This window comes from Vigna umbellata, chromosome 10 (assembly GCF_029865625.1).
Source record: "Vigna umbellata cultivar VRB3 chromosome 10, Vumbellata_1.0, whole genome shotgun sequence".
NCBI classification, from domain to species: Eukaryota; Viridiplantae; Streptophyta; class Magnoliopsida; order Fabales; family Fabaceae; genus Vigna; species Vigna umbellata.
Window position 1 is genome coordinate 4,329,470 of NC_142174.1, and position 21,825 is coordinate 4,351,294.

At 39.1% G+C, this 21,825-nt stretch overlaps 1 protein-coding gene and 1 long non-coding RNA gene across 2 annotated transcripts; one reads left to right on the plus strand and one right to left on the minus strand.

Annotated features, from left to right (window-relative positions):
- Positions 1 to 1,422: 1,422 nt before the first annotated feature.
- LOC148191698 (uncharacterized) lies at positions 1,423 to 21,045 on the plus strand. The gene is made up of 2 exons (XR_015782496.1): positions 1,423 to 1,588; positions 18,684 to 21,045. It is a non-coding gene; the product is annotated as an uncharacterized LOC148191698 (long non-coding RNA).
- LOC148191699 (uncharacterized) lies at positions 13,066 to 18,690 on the minus strand. The gene has a single exon (XM_088099949.1). It carries the CDS (start codon positions 15,675 to 15,677, stop codon positions 13,110 to 13,112), a length of 2,568 nt encoding a protein of 855 aa, XP_087956075.1. The 5' UTR covers positions 15,678 to 18,690; the 3' UTR covers positions 13,066 to 13,109.
- Positions 21,046 to 21,825: the final 780 nt, after the last annotated feature.

Below are 21,825 nucleotides of genomic sequence, written 5' to 3' on the forward strand. Positions count from 1 at the left end.
CAAATTTTAAAATCTATTGAATAAAGATAGTAGAAGTCTAAGATTTTATAAAGAATAGTTTTGGAATTTTTAAAAAATATGGAAAGAAACGTGGGTGTGTGGGAAGTAACCCTCCTTCTTGTTCTTAGTCAATTTTCTAAACCTTTCTCTCCATGTAAAGTTTAAAGGTCCGTACATCTATTTTTTTTTCTTTATTTTTCTTTCTTTTCTTGTTTTTCTATTTTTCTTCTTCTTTATTTTTACATGCCTCCCTCTTTCTATCCCATGCCCCCTTTCTCTTTTCTCTTCAAATTTTCAATTGTTTCATATCTTTTGCATAGATTTTCACTAACTAAAAAATGACTAAAATTTTGTATCCAATTATCATTTAATTTAGAGTAGATTTTTTTTTTGTTTCAAACTATTCTTAATTATTTTACTCTATCTACAAAGATGAATGATTACATTAAGCACACAAACCTTTTTTTTTCTACAAATGAGTATATATATATATATATATATATATATATATATTAATGAGTATATATTAATGATGCTTCAAAATTTCAAAAATCATAAGAAATAATTATAAAAAAATGTCTAATTAAATAAATATTTATGTAAATTTTTCATAAAATACTTTTTCGTTTAGTTAAGTACACATTAAAATTTGTTCACTCAAAATTTTGCTCACTCAGACAATGGCTTTAATAGTAGAAGTCTGAGTGAAAAGAGACAGAAGAGATTGTAAAGAAAGGAGAAAAGAGAAAAAAAAGAAAAGAGGTAGGGGATGTGATATATTTCTTCATTGTTTAGGAATAAAAAATTTATTTCAAACTAATAAATAAAAAGAAAGAGCTTAGTTTGATATTATTTGAATCAAGATGCATTATTCATCTTTTAATGAATATGATGACACTTAAAGGTGAACTTTCAATTGAGATCCATTACATTTAGGCAAATGGCCTTGTAAAAGACCTAGTTTTGTTTCTCTGTATATGAAGAGTAGATTGAAGAGTTCTCCTGGACAAAACGTTTCTGAAATGTTCCTTTGTTTTTACCCTCCATTTTTTTTTCATTTGGTATTTTAATAATTATGCATATATTATGTGTTGACAGCTTATAAAGTGAATAACACAATCTGCACTTTGAAACATTTTAATAATTTTACTATTTTACGAAATATTTATTAATTTTAATGATAGTTACTTTTTACAATATGATCTGCCGAATAACTTTTATTTATTTTTTGTTCTCAAACATTAAAGTGAAAGTTTTATGTAAATATAACTCAGTTATTGGATCTTAATAATAATAACATAAATTTTATAAGAAGATGAAGTCCAAATAAACATGTGGGCCAACAACAGGAAAACGATACTCAGGAAATGTTGTAAAGAAAGGAAGAGATGCTTTTGTTTGTTAGGAGGAATGCGTGTTGAAATGGATTAGTATGAGATTCTAGAGTGTTCAAAGGTTTTACACTTAAAAGAAGCTAAGAGATACAAGTTAGGAATAAGGGGTGTCATTCATTTTAACACTTATTGCAGAGAACATTATCTGTGTCTTTGAAGGTTCGTGGAAGATTGCAGAAAACACATATCTCCAGGTAAACACAAAACACATCCTCCTCTTTTCATCAGTTTCCTTTTTTCTTTCAACTTTTTCTTCCCTGTTTTCATTTGCAATTACAAAGTAATTTTGGATTTGCAGCTCCATTTTGGCTGAGAATATCCCATTGATTAGTAGATATTCTCAAAACATTTGTTTTGTCTAAATTTTCCTTAGCAAAAGACATTTGGTAAGATATATTACATCTAAAAGAGCGAATATATTCATAAATTATTTAAATTTCACTTGTTAATTTAAATGATTAACAAGAGAGAGAGAGATTTAATATTCATACAACAATGAATATCACATTGTTTAATATAAGTCAAATTGAAAGACGTTTGAAATAAAAGAATATAAATAGTGCAGAAATTAGTTATGGAGAAATTGGTAAGGATGAATTTCAGGTTGCTTTATTCAAGACAACCGAGAAAGAGAGCTTATTTACAGATAGGGTCATTTACGTTTCTGAAACAAAGCATCATTGGGATGCATATATAGAACAAAAAATAAAACATAATGATTTATGAATAAAGACTATACCATAAAAATTAACTCCATGCATTGACAACAACCCATTCAAGAGCCAATTCCTTTAATCCTAGGTACCTACCACACTCTTGCTGCCAACTTATAAAATTTGATCATAAATTTTAATCATGACCATTTAAAACCAAATTTTGTGACAACTTAAAAATTTTCAAACCCATCTTTGAAGACCAAAGATGCCCAAACTTAGGTTTGGGATTCACAAAAATACATCATATTACCTTGGAATCACGAAGAACGAAAACTATTCATAACAACATCTTGAATCCCATTTGTAGATATTCTTTTGCACTTCTACATTCATCTTCTCCGTTCATGATTTTCCCTTTGTTCTTCCTCGTTCATGAGTTTGTGCCCCACCATTTTCACTATTTGGGAGCGTAGAGGCTTAGGTCGACTTGGGATTTCGGTTGGTGAACTATTGTGTTTTTTGGAGTTGAAGATAGTCAGAAACATAAATGATTGTTTCAGTAGGTTTTTGTAAGAAAAGATGCCAAAAGGTGGGATTTATCTTGTCATTTTTGTTTTATATATATAATTTTTTATATTTGGGTTGGGATTACCCAATTGCCTGAACTGAACAGATATGGTTTGACTCCAGACCAAGCTTCTTCTGGTATCACTGTCTTCATTCTCCTTATGGGACATCTATTTAGAAATAGGTAGCATTGGTTACTGACTCTCCCCAATAACAGTATGGTAAATTTTTCCCTTTCAGCATGCATCTAGTCATATCCAACACGGTCTGATTTCTTCTCTCAGACATGCCATTATGCTGTGGTGTGTAGGGTGCAGTTACTTCATGTTCTATCTGTTCTAAGTATCTTTAGTTTCCACTTAGCCTGTCTTTTCAGCCAGTGAAAAAAATTTAACAAAGAGATTGAACACCTCACTTTTTTCCTTCTCCTATCATATATAGCCAAATCTTCCTGGTGAACTCGTAGGTGACAAAATATCTATTGCCACTGAATAATGGTGTATACAATGATCCACATACGTCAGAGTAGATCACTCCAAGTGGTTGCTGCGATTTGTGTTGGATAATGGTTTTAGAATTCTTCCTTGGTTGTTTCCCTATCACACATCCCTCACAAGTCTTCAAAGGAGAGTAAATTGGTGGCATACCACACACCATTTGCTTGGTACTCCATTGATTCAAACTTTTAAAATTTAGGTGGCCAAATCTATAGTGCCATAGCCAACTCTCTTCCTCAACATTAGTGGCAGCCAAACATTGAATTGTTTAGCATTTAAATTTACCTTGAACATTTTGTTTCTGGACAATGGTGCCTTGATCACCAATCATTGTTTAGAATCATAGATCTTATTTGATTTTGCTGCATGTTCATCACATATCCTTTTTTCAGCAACTATCCCAAACTGAGAAGATTGTTCTTCTTGTTTGGAACATATAACACGTCACTCATATAGGTTGTCTTCCATCTTTTTGAGTGATCATCACTTCGTGAATTCCTTCAGCAACAATTGTACTGTTGTATGCAAACCTTACTATTTTTCACATGTAGAGTCAAGTTAATTAGTCAATCGATCATATGATTAGAGCTACGTGTATCTAGGTACCAAGAGGAGCTATCTTCACCAGTGCTAGTAGTTGCCATCAATAGCACCTGATCCGAGTCTGATCTATCATCATCTTGGACCAAATTTGCTTCTTCCTCCTTCTTTCCTTTTTTATTATTTTTCCAGCACTCATACAAATATTGCTCGTACTTCTAACAATTGTAACACTATATTTTTTTCTATCAACACTACTCTTTCCATCTTTTCCACTTCCTCAATCAGTATCCCTGCCAGAAGATTGTTCATGAGGGTTCGATTCATTGATTTTTGTTAGTATTTTGAGGTTGTAAAAGAAATAGTTGATGGGTAGAGAAAATGTAGAGACCGTGAAATGTAAAAAAAATGTGGAGAGTAGTAGTTGAAAGAAGTGTTGTAATTGTCTTAGTTGTAGTAGATGTTGTCTTGCATCAAATGGTAGAGTATATAGGCATTTATAGACCTATAGATTATTCTAGAACATGCTAGCACGTGGAATGTCCTAGATTTTTATCTATTTAGAATGTTCTTGATTTTTTCTTCCTATCTTAGGTTTTTCTATAATATTCTACAAGTTTTATTACATTTTAATACTTCTATCTTAGAATTTTCTATATTCTTCTAGAATTTGTAATACACTTTAATATTCCTCCTTGATACAAATTCGGTAACTCCAAGCATTGCGTGCAGTAGTTTAAATCTTGGTCTCGATAACAGCTTCGTAAAAATATCTGCAATTTGATCTTCTATTCACTAGTAAAAAAAAGCTTTCTAACGCGGCTAATAGGTCTCGATTTGGACAAACCCGAAGCAAATATAAGTGAAGTGGCAGTATTGTAATTTGAGCAAACTTATAGGCCTCGGTTCCTTGAACCGAGGCATAATAAACATATTAATTCGGTTAGAAATTGCCCGAAGCGTATAATCTTTGTATAGGCACCGGTTGGAGGAAGAATCGAGGCAGTAAAAGTAAATTACTTCAGTTAAAGGAACAATCGAGGCAATTTACCCTACCTACCTGCTCTTCTCTCTGCTTCTCTTCTCTGTGCTTCTCTTCTCTCTGCTGCCATCCAAGAAATTCTTCTCTCCCGCTGCCATCCAACCACTGCCTCACCGTCGCGCCTCCCCGCTGCTGCTCCCTCACCGCCGCGGCCTCCCCGTTGCTGCCTCGCCGTCGCGTGGTCAACCACGGCCTCGTCGTCGAGCTCCCTGTCGTCTACCTGCTCTTCTCTCTGCTTCTCTTCTCTGTGCTTCTCTTCTCTCTACTGCCATCCAAGAAATTCTTCTCTCCCGTTGCCATCCAACCACTGCCTCACCGTCGCGCCTCCCCGCTGTTGCTCCCTCACCGCCGCGACCTCCCCGTTGCTGCCTCGCCGTCGTGTGGTCAACTACTGCCTCGTCGTCGAGCTCCCTGTCGTCACCAACTTTGTCCATTAGGGAGCAACGGAGCCACCAGAATCGCGTCCTCAGCAGAATCGCGCTGGCGCTATCTTCCATGGCAATCTTCACGAAGCTTCGGCATTGGCCTTGCAACCTCAATCTACGCGCCACCATTCATCTTCATCACCAAGCCGCTTCAGATCCGTTCCAGATCCGCTCCAGATCCACTCCAGATCCGCTCCAGATCCGCTCCACAACGCAACCGCCGCTGCCTCCCCGCTACTGCCTTGCCGTCGCGTGGTGAAGACAGTGTTGCCGCCGCATTGCCGCCATCGTCGCGTGGTCTTCCTGGGTTCTTACTACATCACCGCGTTGTCTCTGATGGACGAAGATGATGATGGACGAAGGTGGTCTACGGTGGTGTTTTGGGTGGTTAGATGTGAGAAAGACGGTGGTGTTTGGTGGCGTGTGGTGTTTGGCGACGTGTGGTGTTTGGCAGTGTGGGAAAGACGGCGACGTCCTGATGGGGAAACCAGGAAGAGCATACTGCCTCGGTTCCCTTTGAACCGAGTTCTAATTGTATATTTTTTTGCCTCGGTTCACAGCCAAGGCATAAAAGTGCAGACCTTTTACCTCGTCTGAATATGCTTCGGGTCAAGAACCGGTGTCTATACGCTAAAATAATCGGTGCCATAACCTTTGACTGCACTAGTGATTGGACAAAACTCGAGTGAAATTTGTTTGGTTGTCTCTTCATCTCGAATGAAGTGATATTTAATGGAAATATATAATAGTTATTGCATTGTTTTTTGTTATTTGATGATGGACTTGATTTTTTGCTATTGTTATTGTCAATTTATTGTCACAATAGATAATAGTTAGTGCATTTTGTGGTTCACCCATTTCTTGAAGTATTCTTTGTAACCATATTTCTTGACTCATGGTTTGAGTAGCTGCTACATACTCTACTTATGTTGTTGATTGTGCCACGATTACTTGCTTCTTTGATGCCCAATATATAATATCTGATCCTAGTGAGAAAGCATATCTTGACGTACTCTTTACGTCGTCCATTGATCCTGCCAAATCACTATTTATGTAGCCAATCATCCTTGAGTTAGTCATGGTTTTATACCATATACCAAATTCCTTTGTGCCTTTTAGATATCTTAAAATTCTTTTTCCTACTATAACGAGGAAATAGTTCACCAAGCCAAGGTCGATCATTTCAAATGTCTTCATCATGCATTTTTTAAATTCTTTCATCACCTCCATATTGTTTCCTATATAGATAATATAATCGACATATAAAGAGAAAATGAGATGATACTGACCTTGTGCCTTAATATATAATTATGACTCACTTTTGCTCCTCCTGAATCCTTGATCGATGAAGTATTGATCAATCTTGCTATACCATGCTCGAGGAGTTTACTTCAGGTTGTATAAGGCTTCTTTAAGTCTTAGTACTTTGCCTTCATTTCCTTTGTTGATGAAACCTTGTGGTTATTCAACATAAATCTCTTCTATGAACACTCCATTTAAAAAAGGCTGATTTGACATCAACTTAATATATGTTTCATCCTTTTTATGCTGCATGATTTATTAAAACTCTAATTGTACACTACTGCAAAAAAGATTTTTGACGTGTGTTATTTTCGACATTCAACATCCAATCCAGATCAGACGTCTAATTGGGAGACATCAATTGGATGTCGGTTCTCCTTCCCCGGACGTCAATTTTGACGTCAGACCCCTCCTAAACTGACATCCTTTTTGTTTTTTTTTTAAAATTAATTTTTTTCTACAATATTACCACACCTGAAATACATAAAATTATTATAGCACATTATAAAGTTGTATATACTATGAGTTTCAAGCAATGAAAATTGGACACTCACTACCGCCACCAAGATTCATCAACTCACAGACAAAACTGCATCATAAGTCAAAATTAATCGGTGCAAACGAAGTTTAATTGGTAGAAACTAAAGTTAATCAGTGCAAAATAAATTAATTTGAATTTAAGTAATGAAACATACCTTATAACAACAATAACGAATGCGAACGAAGAAAAAACCTAAACAAAAACGCGAAAGAAAGTGAAACTCGCATTATTATTGTTTGGGGTTTAAAAAGGCATTTGACGTCGGCCCTTCTCCAAATCCGATGTCTAATTACTAAAAAATCCATTTTGGCGCTACTTTTTCCGTATTTTTGCAGCTTATTGACGTGTGAGAAAGGAGATCTAATGTCTAATGTGTATTAGACGTAGGCCCCCTACGTTCCACGTCTAATGTTTGAAAAAGTGGCCTTTAAATTCTGATTTTGCAGCTTCTAGTAGAGGATTTGACGTTTGATTTGGGGGGCACTAACGTTTATTTATGGACCTTTTAGACATCTGATTTGGGGGGCCGACGTCTGTTAAGACTTTGGCAAGTGTACCAAATCGTTCTAAGTAATAAAACCGGTAAGACCGGATATCGTTTCCTAAGAGACTCGTGTCACCAAACAATCGTATAATTTCCAACTAACTTAGACTAAAGAATGCTTCATAATTTGTGTTTTTGTGCAATTAAAGTAAACATGAAACATAATTTATAAAAGTGATCTTAGATACTCAAACACTTGGAAATGGAAAGATTAGAAATGATATGGAATAGTATTGTTGGGGGTATGATTTCACCTACTTCACTCTTATGTATAGAAAATCACTTCCTCTTCATTAATATGCCAATGTCAATCTACTAAATTACTCAAACCCAATCCCTTGGTAGAGAGAGCCTAGACTTCCTTATTAGGCTCCAATCCCTTGGAAAACCTAACAATTATTTCTGCATTAAGAATTGAGATCTAAGACAACCAAAGGTCCTAGCTCTATCCCTAGATACTGTTTCCTTTAGGTGTTTAATCCAAGTCCAGATTTACCCAACATTTCCCAATATCAAGCAAACCCTAAAATCATGTAATGGGTAGCAATTTCACAACAAGCATTAAGAAAAGGAATTAAACACTAACAATCAATGAAAGAGGCATAAAATTATTCAAAACATAGTATTTTACATAAGATTTCAGTGGCTACATCAATCCCCCAACAATAATGAAACTAGCTCTCCATGAATGGAGAGCTCAAGCTTACAACAATGGTGGAAATGGAAGAAGGAAGAAGACCCAAGGTTGAAGAAGGACTGTTCCCACAGCTCCTAGCTCGCCTCCAAGAGCTCCAATTGAGAGAAATCGTATTTGGGCAGCCAAAGATCCAAACCCCTTCGCGTTTTAGGGTTAAATAGACAATGTCTGCCACATCAGTAAAAATCGTGCCCGGCGCCCTCTCTGTCTCGCGCCCGGGCGCGAGACTCTCTGGAAAAATCGCGCTCGGCGCCCTTTCTTGCGCCCGGGCGCGAACCTCTCTGGAAAAGTCACGCCCGGGCGTGAAACTCTCTGGAAAAGTCAGCGTCCACAGAAAATGGACGAGCGTCCACTTCTCGCTGCCGAGCGTCCACTGAGCGCCTCTGGACGAGCGTCCACTTCTCTGTAGCGAGCGTCCTCTCTAATCGTACTGGACGAGCGTCCTCTTCTCCTGGGCGAGCATCCTCTCTTGCGCACATTGGACGATCGTCCACTTCTCGCTGGCCGAGCGTGCTCTGTAAGCGTCCTGGACGAGCGTCCTCTTCTCCTGGGCGAGCGTCCGCTGAGAGTCTTTTCTGAACGAGCGTCCTCTGCACGTCCTCGCTGGACGAGCGTCCTCTCATGAGTCCACACCGGACGAGCGTCCAATTCTATCTGAGCGACCGTCCTCTCATGCGTGCACATTGGACGAGCGTCCACCTTTCTCTGAGCGAGCGTCCTCGGGCGTCCACACTGGACGAGCGTTTCTGCATGTGTGCTTGTTCCTTGTGTTTGGTTCAGCCCTACACATTGTTGGAGACTCTTCCAAGCTCATTATTAGCTACAAAATAAGAGATTATTGAAGAAAGTACAACGAAGTAGCCTAAAACACAATTATTCAGAAAACAAGACAAAAGAAGAGGATTAAACATGTTATAAGTTATAAAGGAGTTGATTTTGTTACTAAAATGATACTTAGATAATGGTAAAAATTAGCATTATCAAATACCCCCAAACTTAGAACCTTGCTTGTCCTCAAGCAAAAGGTATCTGTCTTTAACACAACAAAATTTTCAAAAGCACAACTGAATTGACAATACTTGCTTAACTTGAAACAACTGGAAATGTATAACAAATTAGTCTTCCACTGTGGTGCTCACAATACATTGAATCAATCAAATGTCACAGTTTATAAGAGATCAACAATCATGGCAGAATGCTTTACTGAATTATGTAGAACCAATCCTCACTCAAGATAGTGTTTCACTTTAATGCTCTAGTGTATAAGGTTGTGTATCTATCACTCTACTATCACAATGTCACACACATCAACTTTGCCCTTCGTTTCAACCAAATTAAACACATTCACAAGCAAGTTAGCATCACAAGGACTTTGATTGGCTTGTGGTTGGGCTAAGAAAGAAACATGGTTTTTCTGGATAATAAGCACCTTGAGCTTAAGAGATAAAATAATTTACTTCATAACATTAGTCTCTCTCTTTGCTTCACAATTGGATAAACCACTTCTCAACTTATTTCCCAATTCTTTTTCAATGAGTTCATTTTTCTTCCTCTTCTTCTTCTTTCTTCTTTTTCCTTACTTTTCTATCTTTCTATTTTTCTCAGTACACCATACTGAACAAACTCCCCCAAACTTAAACCATTCTCCTGTAGTACAAATGATTGCTCTATTAAGCTCAAGGTAGGGAAATCAAGAAATTTTCAATAGACTTGAGGTTCAAAGAGGGAAGACATCTTTCATTAAGGTTGAAGGGGTTAGTATTGGCTTATTTGGCTCAGAACATGTAAAAAAGGTAGAAGAGTAAGATGGCCTTGATCATATCTAACAAGCAAGCAATTGATTCAATTCAGAGAAACTCAGGCAAAGTCAATTGTGATCTAACATGATAGCATTTACAAGAAAAATATAAGGCACAACATCTCACAGGGTTAACTCAAGGTTCCACAACATCATGAAGCAACTGCCATAAATATTGATCGCAATTAAACATAGAGCATTCTCATAATTTTCATGAAGAAAGCAACCACAGTTTGAACTAACTTGAACCATCTCAAAAATCATTTCATATTCAAGCATAAGCATCATGGTTCAACACAGTATATCAAGCCAGATAACTTAAACATCTTTACACAAACTAAAAAGGACAAAATGTTCATTCAATCCTAAACTAAGAACTAAATTTCAACACATTTTAAAAGTGAGACTAGAAAGCACTACAATAGAAATAAAAATAAAAGGTCATGTTAAAAGTAGAGAAGCTTCCCGCTCAATCTCATGAAGTGTTGTCATCACTCTCTTCAGAATCATCATCCTCTTCTTCTTGCTCATCTTCATCAGTATCATCATCAGCTGCTACTCCACCTCCCCCAATGGAATGAGACTGGTCTCCAGGCCAAGCAACATACTCATCAAACTCAGCAGCGGACATCATGTTCAGCGTAGGCATGGCATTGGTAAGTTCACGAAGCATCCGAGAAGTGGCAAGCTGGCCCCTATGAAGGGATGTCAGATAGGGAAGTAAGTCGGACTGAGTCTCAGTAGGTGGTCGAGCACGATGGCGTGCGGGTAGTGGTGGAGGTGGTGCAACCGGACCATCATCATCAGGAATGCAATACTGCATATAGAAAGAACAGTCAATAGTTTTACGTGGTCGTTCAAAAGGTGGGGTAGAGACATCAACCCCTGCCAGTTGACATAGGTGAGTAACAAGAGAGGGATGTCCAAGGGGAGCTTTAGGACCCGCTGTATGGGCACACTGATGTATTTCTTTTGAAATGAGACTGCCCAAATTGATTGTCTTTCTGGTGAGGATGCAAGACAGTATGAGAGATCGACTCACAGTAAGATCAGAAACATGAGAGCAAGGAGAGATGTTGGAGAGCATAAGCGTCATCCATAGCTTGCTCAAAGGTGTTAAGTCAGATCTCCTAATGTGCACAGGTTGTCCTTGTCTATTGCGTCTGAATGTACCCCCTGGACGGCAAATTGCCCTCTCAATAGCTTGATGATCAACAACCTCTTCTAGCAAATGGGCGTATTGACACAAAGTGTCTCCCCCGTTCCATTCAGTTTCAAGGAAGGAGTTAATGGTATCATCATCATATGGGATTCTCTTTCCCCTGACATAACTCATGAAAGGAATATCACTCTCTGAAAAGATTCGTGCATTAGCGTAAAACTCCTTTACTATGGCTATGGTTGCCGGTTCAGGGTATGTTCCAAGAATGTTCCATTCCCTTCTGCTAAACTCCTCCAAGAAGTCGGGGACTTCTCCAGGTTTTAAATTGACAGTGCGTTCCATGAGCAGCCTTCTATTTTGGATCGATGTAAAGTGTTTCTCATGTTGCTTAGTCAAAAACGTATTGGAGTAGAACTTTTCTTTCCTCTTTTGAGCTCTTGAAGATTGCCCAGCAGTCATCTTGATACGTTTGATGCCTGATGCAGAAGCCATACTGCAAAAAAAAATAAAAAATAAAAAATACACAAGATGAAAGGGGTTGTTCATGATTAGTGTGGGAAAATATTTTTGAACAAGAACTCAGCACATCACCATTAGTGTGACCTCATATAACTGGGAAGAACATAGAGAATAGATGGCTTTGAAAGCCCAACTTAAACAAAACCAGAGTGCAAAGCAAAAACAAATCAGTAAGCTGCCTTGCAACGTCAGCGCTGGGCTGCACGGGTCTTGTGCAGCTGAGCGGTACTGGGCAGAGGGCTTGAATTGCCCTGTGAATGTGTTGGAGCGTGATCAATCACGAAAAATGAACTATAGCAGCAACCAACATGAACACATAATGAACCCTATTCTATGCAATTGCACTCAACAACATTAATCATACATTGGGTCATCAAGTTCTCTAGTTCATGAAATTCTAAAAATATGCAAACAAGTTAGAGAATGAGTATCAACAATGAAATCAACCTACTTGCACAAGATGGAATGAGTAGCAAAAACAAAAATCCAGAGGTTGGGGTGTGCTGTCCTTGGCGGAGGCACTCTCAAATGGGTTGTGGTGATGAGTTTGAAAGTGGGGAAGGAAATAGGAACAATCAATGGCAAGGAGTAAATGAGTGTGTGAAATGTGAGTGGGAAGTGGAGAGATTATGGTGGAAGATGAGAAAAGGTGAGAGTAAGGGAAGGTTTGAAGGTTTAAACGGTGATGGGTTTGAGAGAGAAAGGGGAAAATTAGAGAAATTAGGGTTGGAAAGAGAAGAATAATGAGGTGGGTCGAAAACGGGGCTAGTTTTTAACCATCAGGCCGTGCCGCTGGCGCTGGGCTGCACATTTTAGTGCAGCTGAGCGCCATATCAGAAAATGAGAAAAGTGGCCTCTGCTGGTATGGCGCGCAGGTGCCGCGCAGGTGCCGCTGAGCGGCGGTCAGACAGCTTGTGATTTTGCAGCATTTTGGCTTCTAAACCTTGGATTTTGGATAAATGTCATGCATTCAAACATACTCAACTAAATGCTCATGTTTCTCCTTATTGAGAAAACCGAGAATGCACCCTTGAAGACAATTAATTGACCCAATCAAAAACATGAATGCAATAGGCAGTACACATATCCACACAATTCAAAATCAGATTTTTACACCCACAACACAGTTAACCGATTCAAAACACATAATTTCACAATAAATCACAGTATATCTATCAAAATAATTCATAATTACTCTATCACAACAGAACTCAACAATAACATCAATGCAACTAGTTACACCCTACTACTCCGAATCATCATCACATTTTCCAAAACAACCAAATTGCACTTAAAACATAACAATCCAAATTTAAACAATCATAAGACACTTCAATAACAAAATCACACATAAGAAGAGTTAGAAAGCTGGGTTGCCTCCTAGTAAGCGCTTGTTTAACGTCATTAGCTTGACAAATGAAGCACTTAAGTTTGGTTTTTGATGTTGGTGTGCTTCTTCCTTTCATGACACCAACATGTTCTAAGCAGCTTTCTTGTCACCAACTTGACTCTTCTTGAATATGGAGCCTCGATTTCGAGAACTCCATTTGCTTTGATAGCCTTAATAACCCAGACCCTGCTCTTAAGCTTAACTGGTTTGCCAGGTTTGGGTTCATCACTTTCCACAATAGAGCCTTGGTGAACTATTTCATCTTCTCTATCTTCTTCCTCTTCTTTCACTTTTGGGGAGAAACAATTAAGGCTCTTCTTGACCAACTTGGCAGCTTGCCCTGTTAGACTAGTCACTGATAAAATTTCATTTGTGGCTTTAAGACTAGCCTGTTTTTCTCGACTTTGTTGCTCAGCTTCGAAGACATTGAACGTTATTTCTCTATCTTGGTCCTTTAATTTCAATATTCCCACTTCCATATGAATGACAACCTTAGCTGTCTTCATGAACGGTCTTCCAAGAATGAGTGATATTTCTGCATCTTCCTCCATGTCCATCACTACAAAGTCCACCGGGAATTGGAGCTTATCAATTTTTATTATCACATCTTCAACTACACCAAATGGATATTTGATAGATCTATCCGCCAATTGAAGCATCATTCTTGTTGGCTTGGCTTCAAGACCACCAATCTTTTTAAGCATAGAGAGAGGCATCAGGTTGATGCTAGCCCCTAAATCAATAAGAGCCTTCCCTATATCATGGTCTCCAATGGTGCACGGGATGGTGAAACTCCCTAGATCTTTAAATTTTGGAGGCAGAGTCTTCTGCATGATGGCACTACAATTTCCCTGCACTTCAATTGTTTCCTCATCTAAATACCTCTTTTTCTTGTTGAGGAATTGCTTCATGTATTTTGCATAGGCGGGAATTTGTTGCAATGCTTCAGTAAAGGGTATGGTGATCTCAAGCTGGTTGAAGATATCCATAAACCGCCCAAATTGCTTCTCTTTCTCCTTTCTTGAGTAGATTTGTGGATAGGGAAGAGGCTTCTCAACTTCCTTTCCTTTTCTTCTCTCATCTCCCTCTTCTTTCTTTTTCTCTCCTCTAACTTGTTCCATCTCATAATCTTTCTTTGCTTTTTCCTCCATCTCTCTCTCAGCTAAAACCTTTCCACTTCTAGTACTGATTACATTGCATTCTTCCTTCGGATTAGTTTCAGTATTGGCTCCAAAACTCTTATTAGACTTTTCCTCTAGCTTCTTGGCCAGTTGGCCAACTTGTATCTCCAAATTCCTGATGGAAGCTTCCGTGCTTTTATGGTTGGAGATGGACACTTGCATAAACTGCTGAAGAGTATCCTCCAACTTTGAGGTCCTGTCTAATAAAGAGGGATGTTGTTGATATTGTTGTTGTGGTGGTCTATTTGATGGCCCAGCTTGTTCTTGACCCATGCTTGGGTGAGGTCTCCATCCTTGGTTGTAGTTACCTTGGCGGTCTTGATTACCCATATAATTCACCTCTTGGAAATTGGCTTGCATAGCACACTGACCATTTATATGATCTCCACCACATAGCTCACAACCTTGATGTTGAGCTTGAGAAACCTTTTGGAGCTCTTTTGGCAATTGAGAGAGTTTGTTCATGAGCGCTTCAAGCTGTTGGGTCATTATCTTGTTTTGGGCTAATAAGGCGTCCTGAGATTGTAGTTGAAAAACGCCTTTTTGTTGAGCCCTTTCATTCTGCAATTCACTGTCATTTGCAGCCATGTTTTCTATTAGCTCATGGGCTTCTTCTGGTGTCTTCCAACGGATATTTCCTCCAGCTGAGGCATCCAACATCAATTTGGTTTGAGATCTCAATCCTCCCAAAAACATGTTGAGAACGGTAGGCTCATCAAACCCATGAGTGGGTGTCTTTCTCAGTAGCCCTTTGAATCTGTCCCAGGCTTGACTCAAAGTCTCATTGACATCCTGCTGAAAAGACGAAATCTCCTGTTTCCCTTTGTTGACCTTGGATTGTGGAAAGAATTTGTTGAGGAATTTTGCCACAACATCCTCCCAAGTAGTAAAACTATTTTCAGGGAAAGAGTTCAGCCACATCTTAGCATTACCTCCCAAGGAGAATGGAAATAAACTGAGCCTTATTGCCTCATCTGGCACTTGATGGATTTTTACAGTGTTGCAAATTTCCAAGAAAGTTGCCAAATGATTATAAGGATTCTCGTGTGATAGGCCATTGAACTGATTACTCTGCACCAAATGGATGAGAGCAGGCTTCATTTCCATGTTCACAGCATTTACCCGTGGTCGATCAATACTATTAAAGTGGAGCGGCCCTGCGAAAGTAGAGTAGTCTTCCAAGGTGCGCCTTGCTTGTCTATCACCGTTGTCATTCATGTTGTCACCCATATCCCCCATTTCCTGATCAGCTGTGGGAGAGTTTGGTCGCTCAGAGGTTACAAGTGTGGGAGAAATTTCTCTTGAAGTCCTGTTTTCTCTTCTTCTTCGGCTATTGTTTCTTCTTGCTGTCTTTTCAACTTCAGGATCCAATAGAAGAGGTTCAAACGATGGTGTGCTTCTAGTACGAATTGTGCCCTGCATACACTAGAGATAACAATAATAGAGCACCAAGTTATCCAAAAATAAAAGAAAACAAAAAATTATTCACAGTAAAAAGAATATAAGAATAAAGCCTAAGTTGGTTAGAAACACACAAAAGTATAGTATTAACACCGAGTCCCCGGCAGCGGCGCCAAAAACTTGTTAAGACTTTGGCAAGTGTATGATAATGCTAAATTTTACCATATTTTAAGCATCATTTTAGTAGCAAAATCAACTCCTTTCTAACTTATAACTTGCTTAACCTTCTTGTTTTGTCTTATTTTCTAAATATTTGTGTTTTTGGCTACTTTGATGTACTTTCATCAATAATCCCTTATTTTGTAGCTAAAAATGAGCTTGGAAGACTTTCCAACAATGTCTAAGGCTGAACCAACCACTAGAAGCAAGCAGATCTGCAGAAAAATTGAAAATATGCAGTGCTGAAAAGTCAGGCCCAAGCCCCCCTGGCTGAGGGGCGCCCAAGCGCGACTGCACCAGGGCCAGTTTCTGCACAGAATTGTGACCAGGTGCCAGTTTTGTGTGCTGGTCGCGCCCGGGCGTGAAAAAGGGGCGCCCGGGCGCGACTTTTTGCGAGAAGCCCGCGCCCGGGCGGGAGAAATGGGGCGCCCGGGCGCAACTTTTTCCGAGAGCTTCGCGCCCAAGCGCGACTGAGAGGGCGCCCGGGCGCGACTTTGCTGATGTGTCAGATCCAGCTTATTTAACCCAGAAACGCAAAGGGTTTAGGGTCTTTGGTCATTTGGAGGCGCGATTTCACGGCTGGAGCTCATGGAGGGCGTGAGGAGCTTGTGGGAACATCTCCTCCTCTTCCTTTGGGTCTCCTTCTTCTTCCATCTTCCATGTTTGTAAGCTAAGGGTTCTCCATGGAAATGGAGAACCAAACCCATCTTGTTAGGGATTGATGTAGCCTTTGAATTCTTGTGTAATTATTGAATGATTTGATTATATATATGCCTTTTCTATCAATTGCTAGTATTCTTGTTTCCGATCTTAAAGCTTGCATGTAATGGGAACGTTCATGACTTGATTTTGGGGTTTTATGGATTATGGGAACGTAAGATGAAACCTTGAACTGAAATAGGAGTCCTTGTGGGTCATTGATTCTAGGAATGGAAAATGATTCACATGTTGTCTTAGATCCCAGCTCTTTAATGCGGGTTTTGCTTGTTAGATTGCCAAGGAATTGGGATTTGATTAGGAAAACCTAGGCTCTTTCACCTAAGGAATTAGGGCTAGAGTGTTTTAGTGGATTGACTTTAGTAAATTGATAGAGAGGAGATAAAATTGGTCATACACAAGAGTGCATTGGTGAAAACTAATCTTAACAATGTCATTTCATACCATTTCTTGTCTTTTCCATTTCCAAGTGTCTTCAATACCAAAGTCCAACCTTGTAATTATGTATGAATTTATATTTCTGCACTTGTTCTGTAAATCGATGTTATGTTCTTGAGTCTATATGAGTTATTAATCGCACAATTCTCTAGTATTACGAGTCTCTTGGGAAAACGATACCCGGTCTTACCGGTTTATTACTTGAACGATTCGGTGCACTTGCCGAAATCGAGCCCAACAAGTATTTTTGAGCTTAACAAATTAACAAGTTAAATTGGGCCTCAACAAGTTTTTGGCGCCGTTGCCGGGGACTCGTGTCGATACTAGACTTTTGTGAAGTTTTTAACTTACGAAGACTTGATTTTGTATTTAGAACTAACTCTTTTGTTGTAAATAGATTTTCAGTTTTGCTTGGGCTAATTTGTGGCTTTAGCCTAGTTGTGTCTAAGTGTATGCAGGGGATGTTCACACAAGGAGGACTGCAGCCTCAAAAACATCATGAAGACCCTGGGATTGAAGGAATTATAGGACACAAGGAAACAACTATGTTGAGCATTATCACAAGCTGCCCCAACTTCTTCTTCCTTTGAAGATGCTCCAAGTGCTAAGTGAAAGATGAAGAAAGGAAGAAGAAAAAGAGAAAGACTAGTCACCACCACCCTTGGATGAGAGACAACGAACTCAAGCCTAACAAGCAAAATTTGATCAAGAGGATTGAGTGTTTGAAGATGTCAAGGTAGTGGAAGGGCTAAAAAGAAGAATTCAAGCTATGAGAGTTGATTTGGTGGCTAGAATGTGGTTCAAGAGGAGTTGGTGGAAGGAGCACACCAACAACAAAGTTTGCACTTCATTGAGTAATCCGTCAAGCTAATGACGTTAAACAAGCGCTTTTGGGAGGCAACCCAGTTTTATTACCTGTTTTACTTGTGTTTTTGTGATTTTTGTGTTATTTGCTTTAGTAGCTTATGTTTTGCATGTTTGTGTAGTTTTGCATTGTTGTGATTTTTGAGTTTTGATGTTGTTTTTTTTATGGTTTGTATAAGTGTATTAGGTTAGTTTTAGCTTGTTTGGTGTGTGAGTGGATTGAATGAAGGTCTAGAACCAAAAATCACATGGTGAGTGGCCAATTTCGCAGAAATCTGCATTATGCAGAAAACTGATATGGCGCCCAAGCGCCCCCTGCTGAGGGGCGCCCGAGCGCGAGCTGCACGAAGGCCATCCTGCACCAACTTGACCGAGTGGCGCCCAAGCGCCCCCTGCTGAGGGGCGCCCGAGCGCGCGATGCACCAGTGGCGCCCAAGCGCCCCCTGCTGAGGGGCGCCCGAGCGCGAGCTGCACCAGGGGCGCCCAGCACCAAAAATTCTGGTTCTGCACTTTTGTTTTTCTTGATTTATGATGAGTTTCCCATTCTTTTGCACTCTTTCACACACTCCTTTTGATTTGTTTTTATACCTTTTTGTGTTGTGGTACCTTTGGGAAGCTTAATTCTAAGACTTCCCTCTTTGTTCTTGTACTTTTGTCTTTGTTTGTTTTGGATTTCTTTGTCTTGTTTCTTTGCTTTCTTGTGCATCTTTCTTTTAGTTTGTTTTATGGATTCTTCTCTCCAGTGTTGGCTATGAGACACTAAGTTTGCTTTGAGCTTTGTTGTTACAGGATAAGATCTTCCTAAGGACTTAACAAGTTTGAAACCACCATTGGCCAACCTATGAGCAAGGCGTGAGCAGAGCAACCTATGACTTGAAAATCTTGCTGCTCGTGTAGCATGGCCTGGGGGCCAGGCCCCTACTGATGGGGGAGGTGGAGCAGTTGCGGAGTATATTCTACTGTTGGAGGAAGATGTTTCAGATGAAAGTGAAGCTAGTCTCTTACACTACTGGAGCTGCAAAGAGTCCATTTTAATTCGGTTTTTCTGTTTTAATTTTTTTGTTTTATCTGCTTTCAGTATTTGTGATTTGGATTTCTTTTTGACTTGCCTTGTGGATAGTTCTTGTGCAATTGGTCTGGTGATTTGAGTGAATCATTTTCTATGCTTGAATTGAATACAAATTTGTTGTGCTTGCTATTTATCCCTGAGAATTATTTTGAAAATCTGATTGAGATTATGTGGTTGAGCTTGTTGAACAGAGATTGTGGTTGCTTGTATATGTTTAGATAGATGCTTGGTTTTAATTGTGATCAATATTCTTGGCATGATGTTTATCAAATTTTGGAACCCTGAGTAAACCTGTGAGATGTTGTGCCTCAGAGTTTATTGATGAATGATATTACTTTGGAATCACAGTTGATTTTGCCTAAGTTTCTCTATTTGAACTATTTGCTTGCTTGTTACAAATGATCAAGGCCATCTTGTTCTTCCACCTCTTCTACATTTTGAGCCTAAAAGCCAATGTATAACCTTTGAACCTTAAAGAAAACTTTCTCATTCCCGAAACCTTAAGCTTATTGAAAAATCATTAACCTCCTTACCTTGAGTTGAGATGAACATATATGTTAGAGTGAGGAGAATGGTCTAAGTTTGGGGGAGTTCTTCTTGTCAAAAGGGGAGCATTGAGAAAAACAATAAGTTGAGTTAAAAAGAAAGAAAAAGAAGAAAGAAGAAGAAAAACAAAAACATGAATTCAATGAAAAAGTGTTGGGAAATAAGTTGAGAGTGGTTTATTCAATTTTGGAGAAAAAGAGATATTATGCTATATCATGAACTAAATTGTTTGGTCTCTTATCTCAAGGTGCTCTGTTGTCCAGAAAAACCAATTTTTCTTCTTAGCCCAGCCACAATACAAGCCAATCAAAGTCCTTGTGATGTAACTTGCTTGTTAATGTGTTTGAAATTGTGAAACGAAAGGCAAAGTTGATTTGTGTAACATTGTGATTTTTGAGAGTTAGACACACATCCTTATACACCATTGTGCTTGAGTGAAACACTTTCCTTGGTGAGGATTGGTTCCATGCACTCATTGAAAACAACTTTCCATGTTTGTTGATCTATCATTTGCATCTATCTTGTGACTTTGAATTTGTGAGCACCATGATTGAAGTTTAGCTTGCTAAGACTATATTCTCTCTTGAATGTGATTTATAAGTTGAGCAAGCATGATTGATTTTGTTTATTTGATTTAAATTGACTCTTCGATTGTTAGACCATTGTGGTTGAATTGTTTACTAGGTGAAGTACTTTTGCTTGAGGACAAGCAAAGTTGTAAGTTTGGGGGTATTTGATAATGCTAAATTTTACCATATTTTAAGCATCATTTTAGTAGCAAAATCAACTCCTTTCTAACTTATAACTTGCTTAACCTTCTTGTTTTGTCTTATTTTCTAAATATTTGTGTTTTTGGCTACTTTGATGTACTTTCATCAATAATCCCTTATTTTGTAGCTAAAAATGAGCTTGGAAGACTTTCCAACAATGTCTAAGGCTGAACCAACCACTAGAAGCAAGCAGATCTGCAGAAAAATTGAAAATATGCAGTGCTGAAAAGTCAGGCCCAAGCCCCCCTGGCTGAGGGGCGCCCAAGCGCGACTGCACCAGGGCCAGTTTCTGCACAGAATTGTGACCAGGTGCCAGTTTTGTGTGCTGGTCGCGCCCGGGCGTGAAAAAGGGGCGCCCGGGCGCGACTTTTTGCGAGAAGCCCGCGCCCGGGCGGGAGAAATGGGGCGCCCGGGCGCAACTTTTTCCGAGAGCTTCGCGCCCAAGCGCGACTGAGAGGGCGCCCGGGCGCGACTTTGCTGATGTGTCAGATCCAGCTTATTTAACCCAGAAACGCAAAGGGTTTAGGGTCTTTGGTCATTTGGAGGCGCGATTTCACGGCTGGAGCTCATGGAGGGCGTGAGGAGCTTGTGGGAACATCTCCTCCTCTTCCTTTGGGTCTCCTTCTTCTTCCATCTTCCATGTTTGTAAGCTAAGGGTTCTCCATGGAAATGGAGAACCAAACCCATCTTGTTAGGGATTGATGTAGCCTTTGAATTCTTGTGTAATTATTGAATGATTTGATTATATATATGCCTTTTCTATCAATTGCTAGTATTCTTGTTTCCGATCTTAAAGCTTGCATGTAATGGGAACGTTCATGACTTGATTTTGGGGTTTTATGGATTATGGGAACGTAAGATGAAACCTTGAACTGAAATAGGAGTCCTTGTGGGTCATTGATTCTAGGAATGGAAAATGATTCACATGTTGTCTTAGATCCCAGCTCTTTAATGCGGGTTTTGCTTGTTAGATTGCCAAGGAATTGGGATTTGATTAGGAAAACCTAGGCTCTTTCACCTAAGGAATTAGGGCTAGAGTGTTTTAGTGGATTGACTTTAGTAAATTGATAGAGAGGAGATAAAATTGGTCATACACAAGAGTGCATTGGTGAAAACTAATCTTAACAATGTCATTTCATACCATTTCTTGTCTTTTCCATTTCCAAGTGTCTTCAATACCAAAGTCCAACCTTGTAATTATGTATGAATTTATATTTCTGCACTTGTTCTGTAAATCGATGTTATGTTCTTGAGTCTATATGAGTTATTAATCGCACAATTCTCTAGTATTACGAGTCTCTTGGGAAAACGATACCCGGTCTTACCGGTTTATTACTTGAACGATTCGGTGCACTTGCCGAAATCGAGCCCAACAAGTATTTTTGAGCTTAACAAATTAACAAGTTAAATTGGGCCTCAACAGTGTACCAAATCGTTCTAAGTAATAAAACCGGTAAGACCGGATATCGTTTCCCAAGAGACTCGTGTCACCAAACAATCGTATAATTTCCAACTAACTTAGACTAAAGAATGCTTCATAATTTGT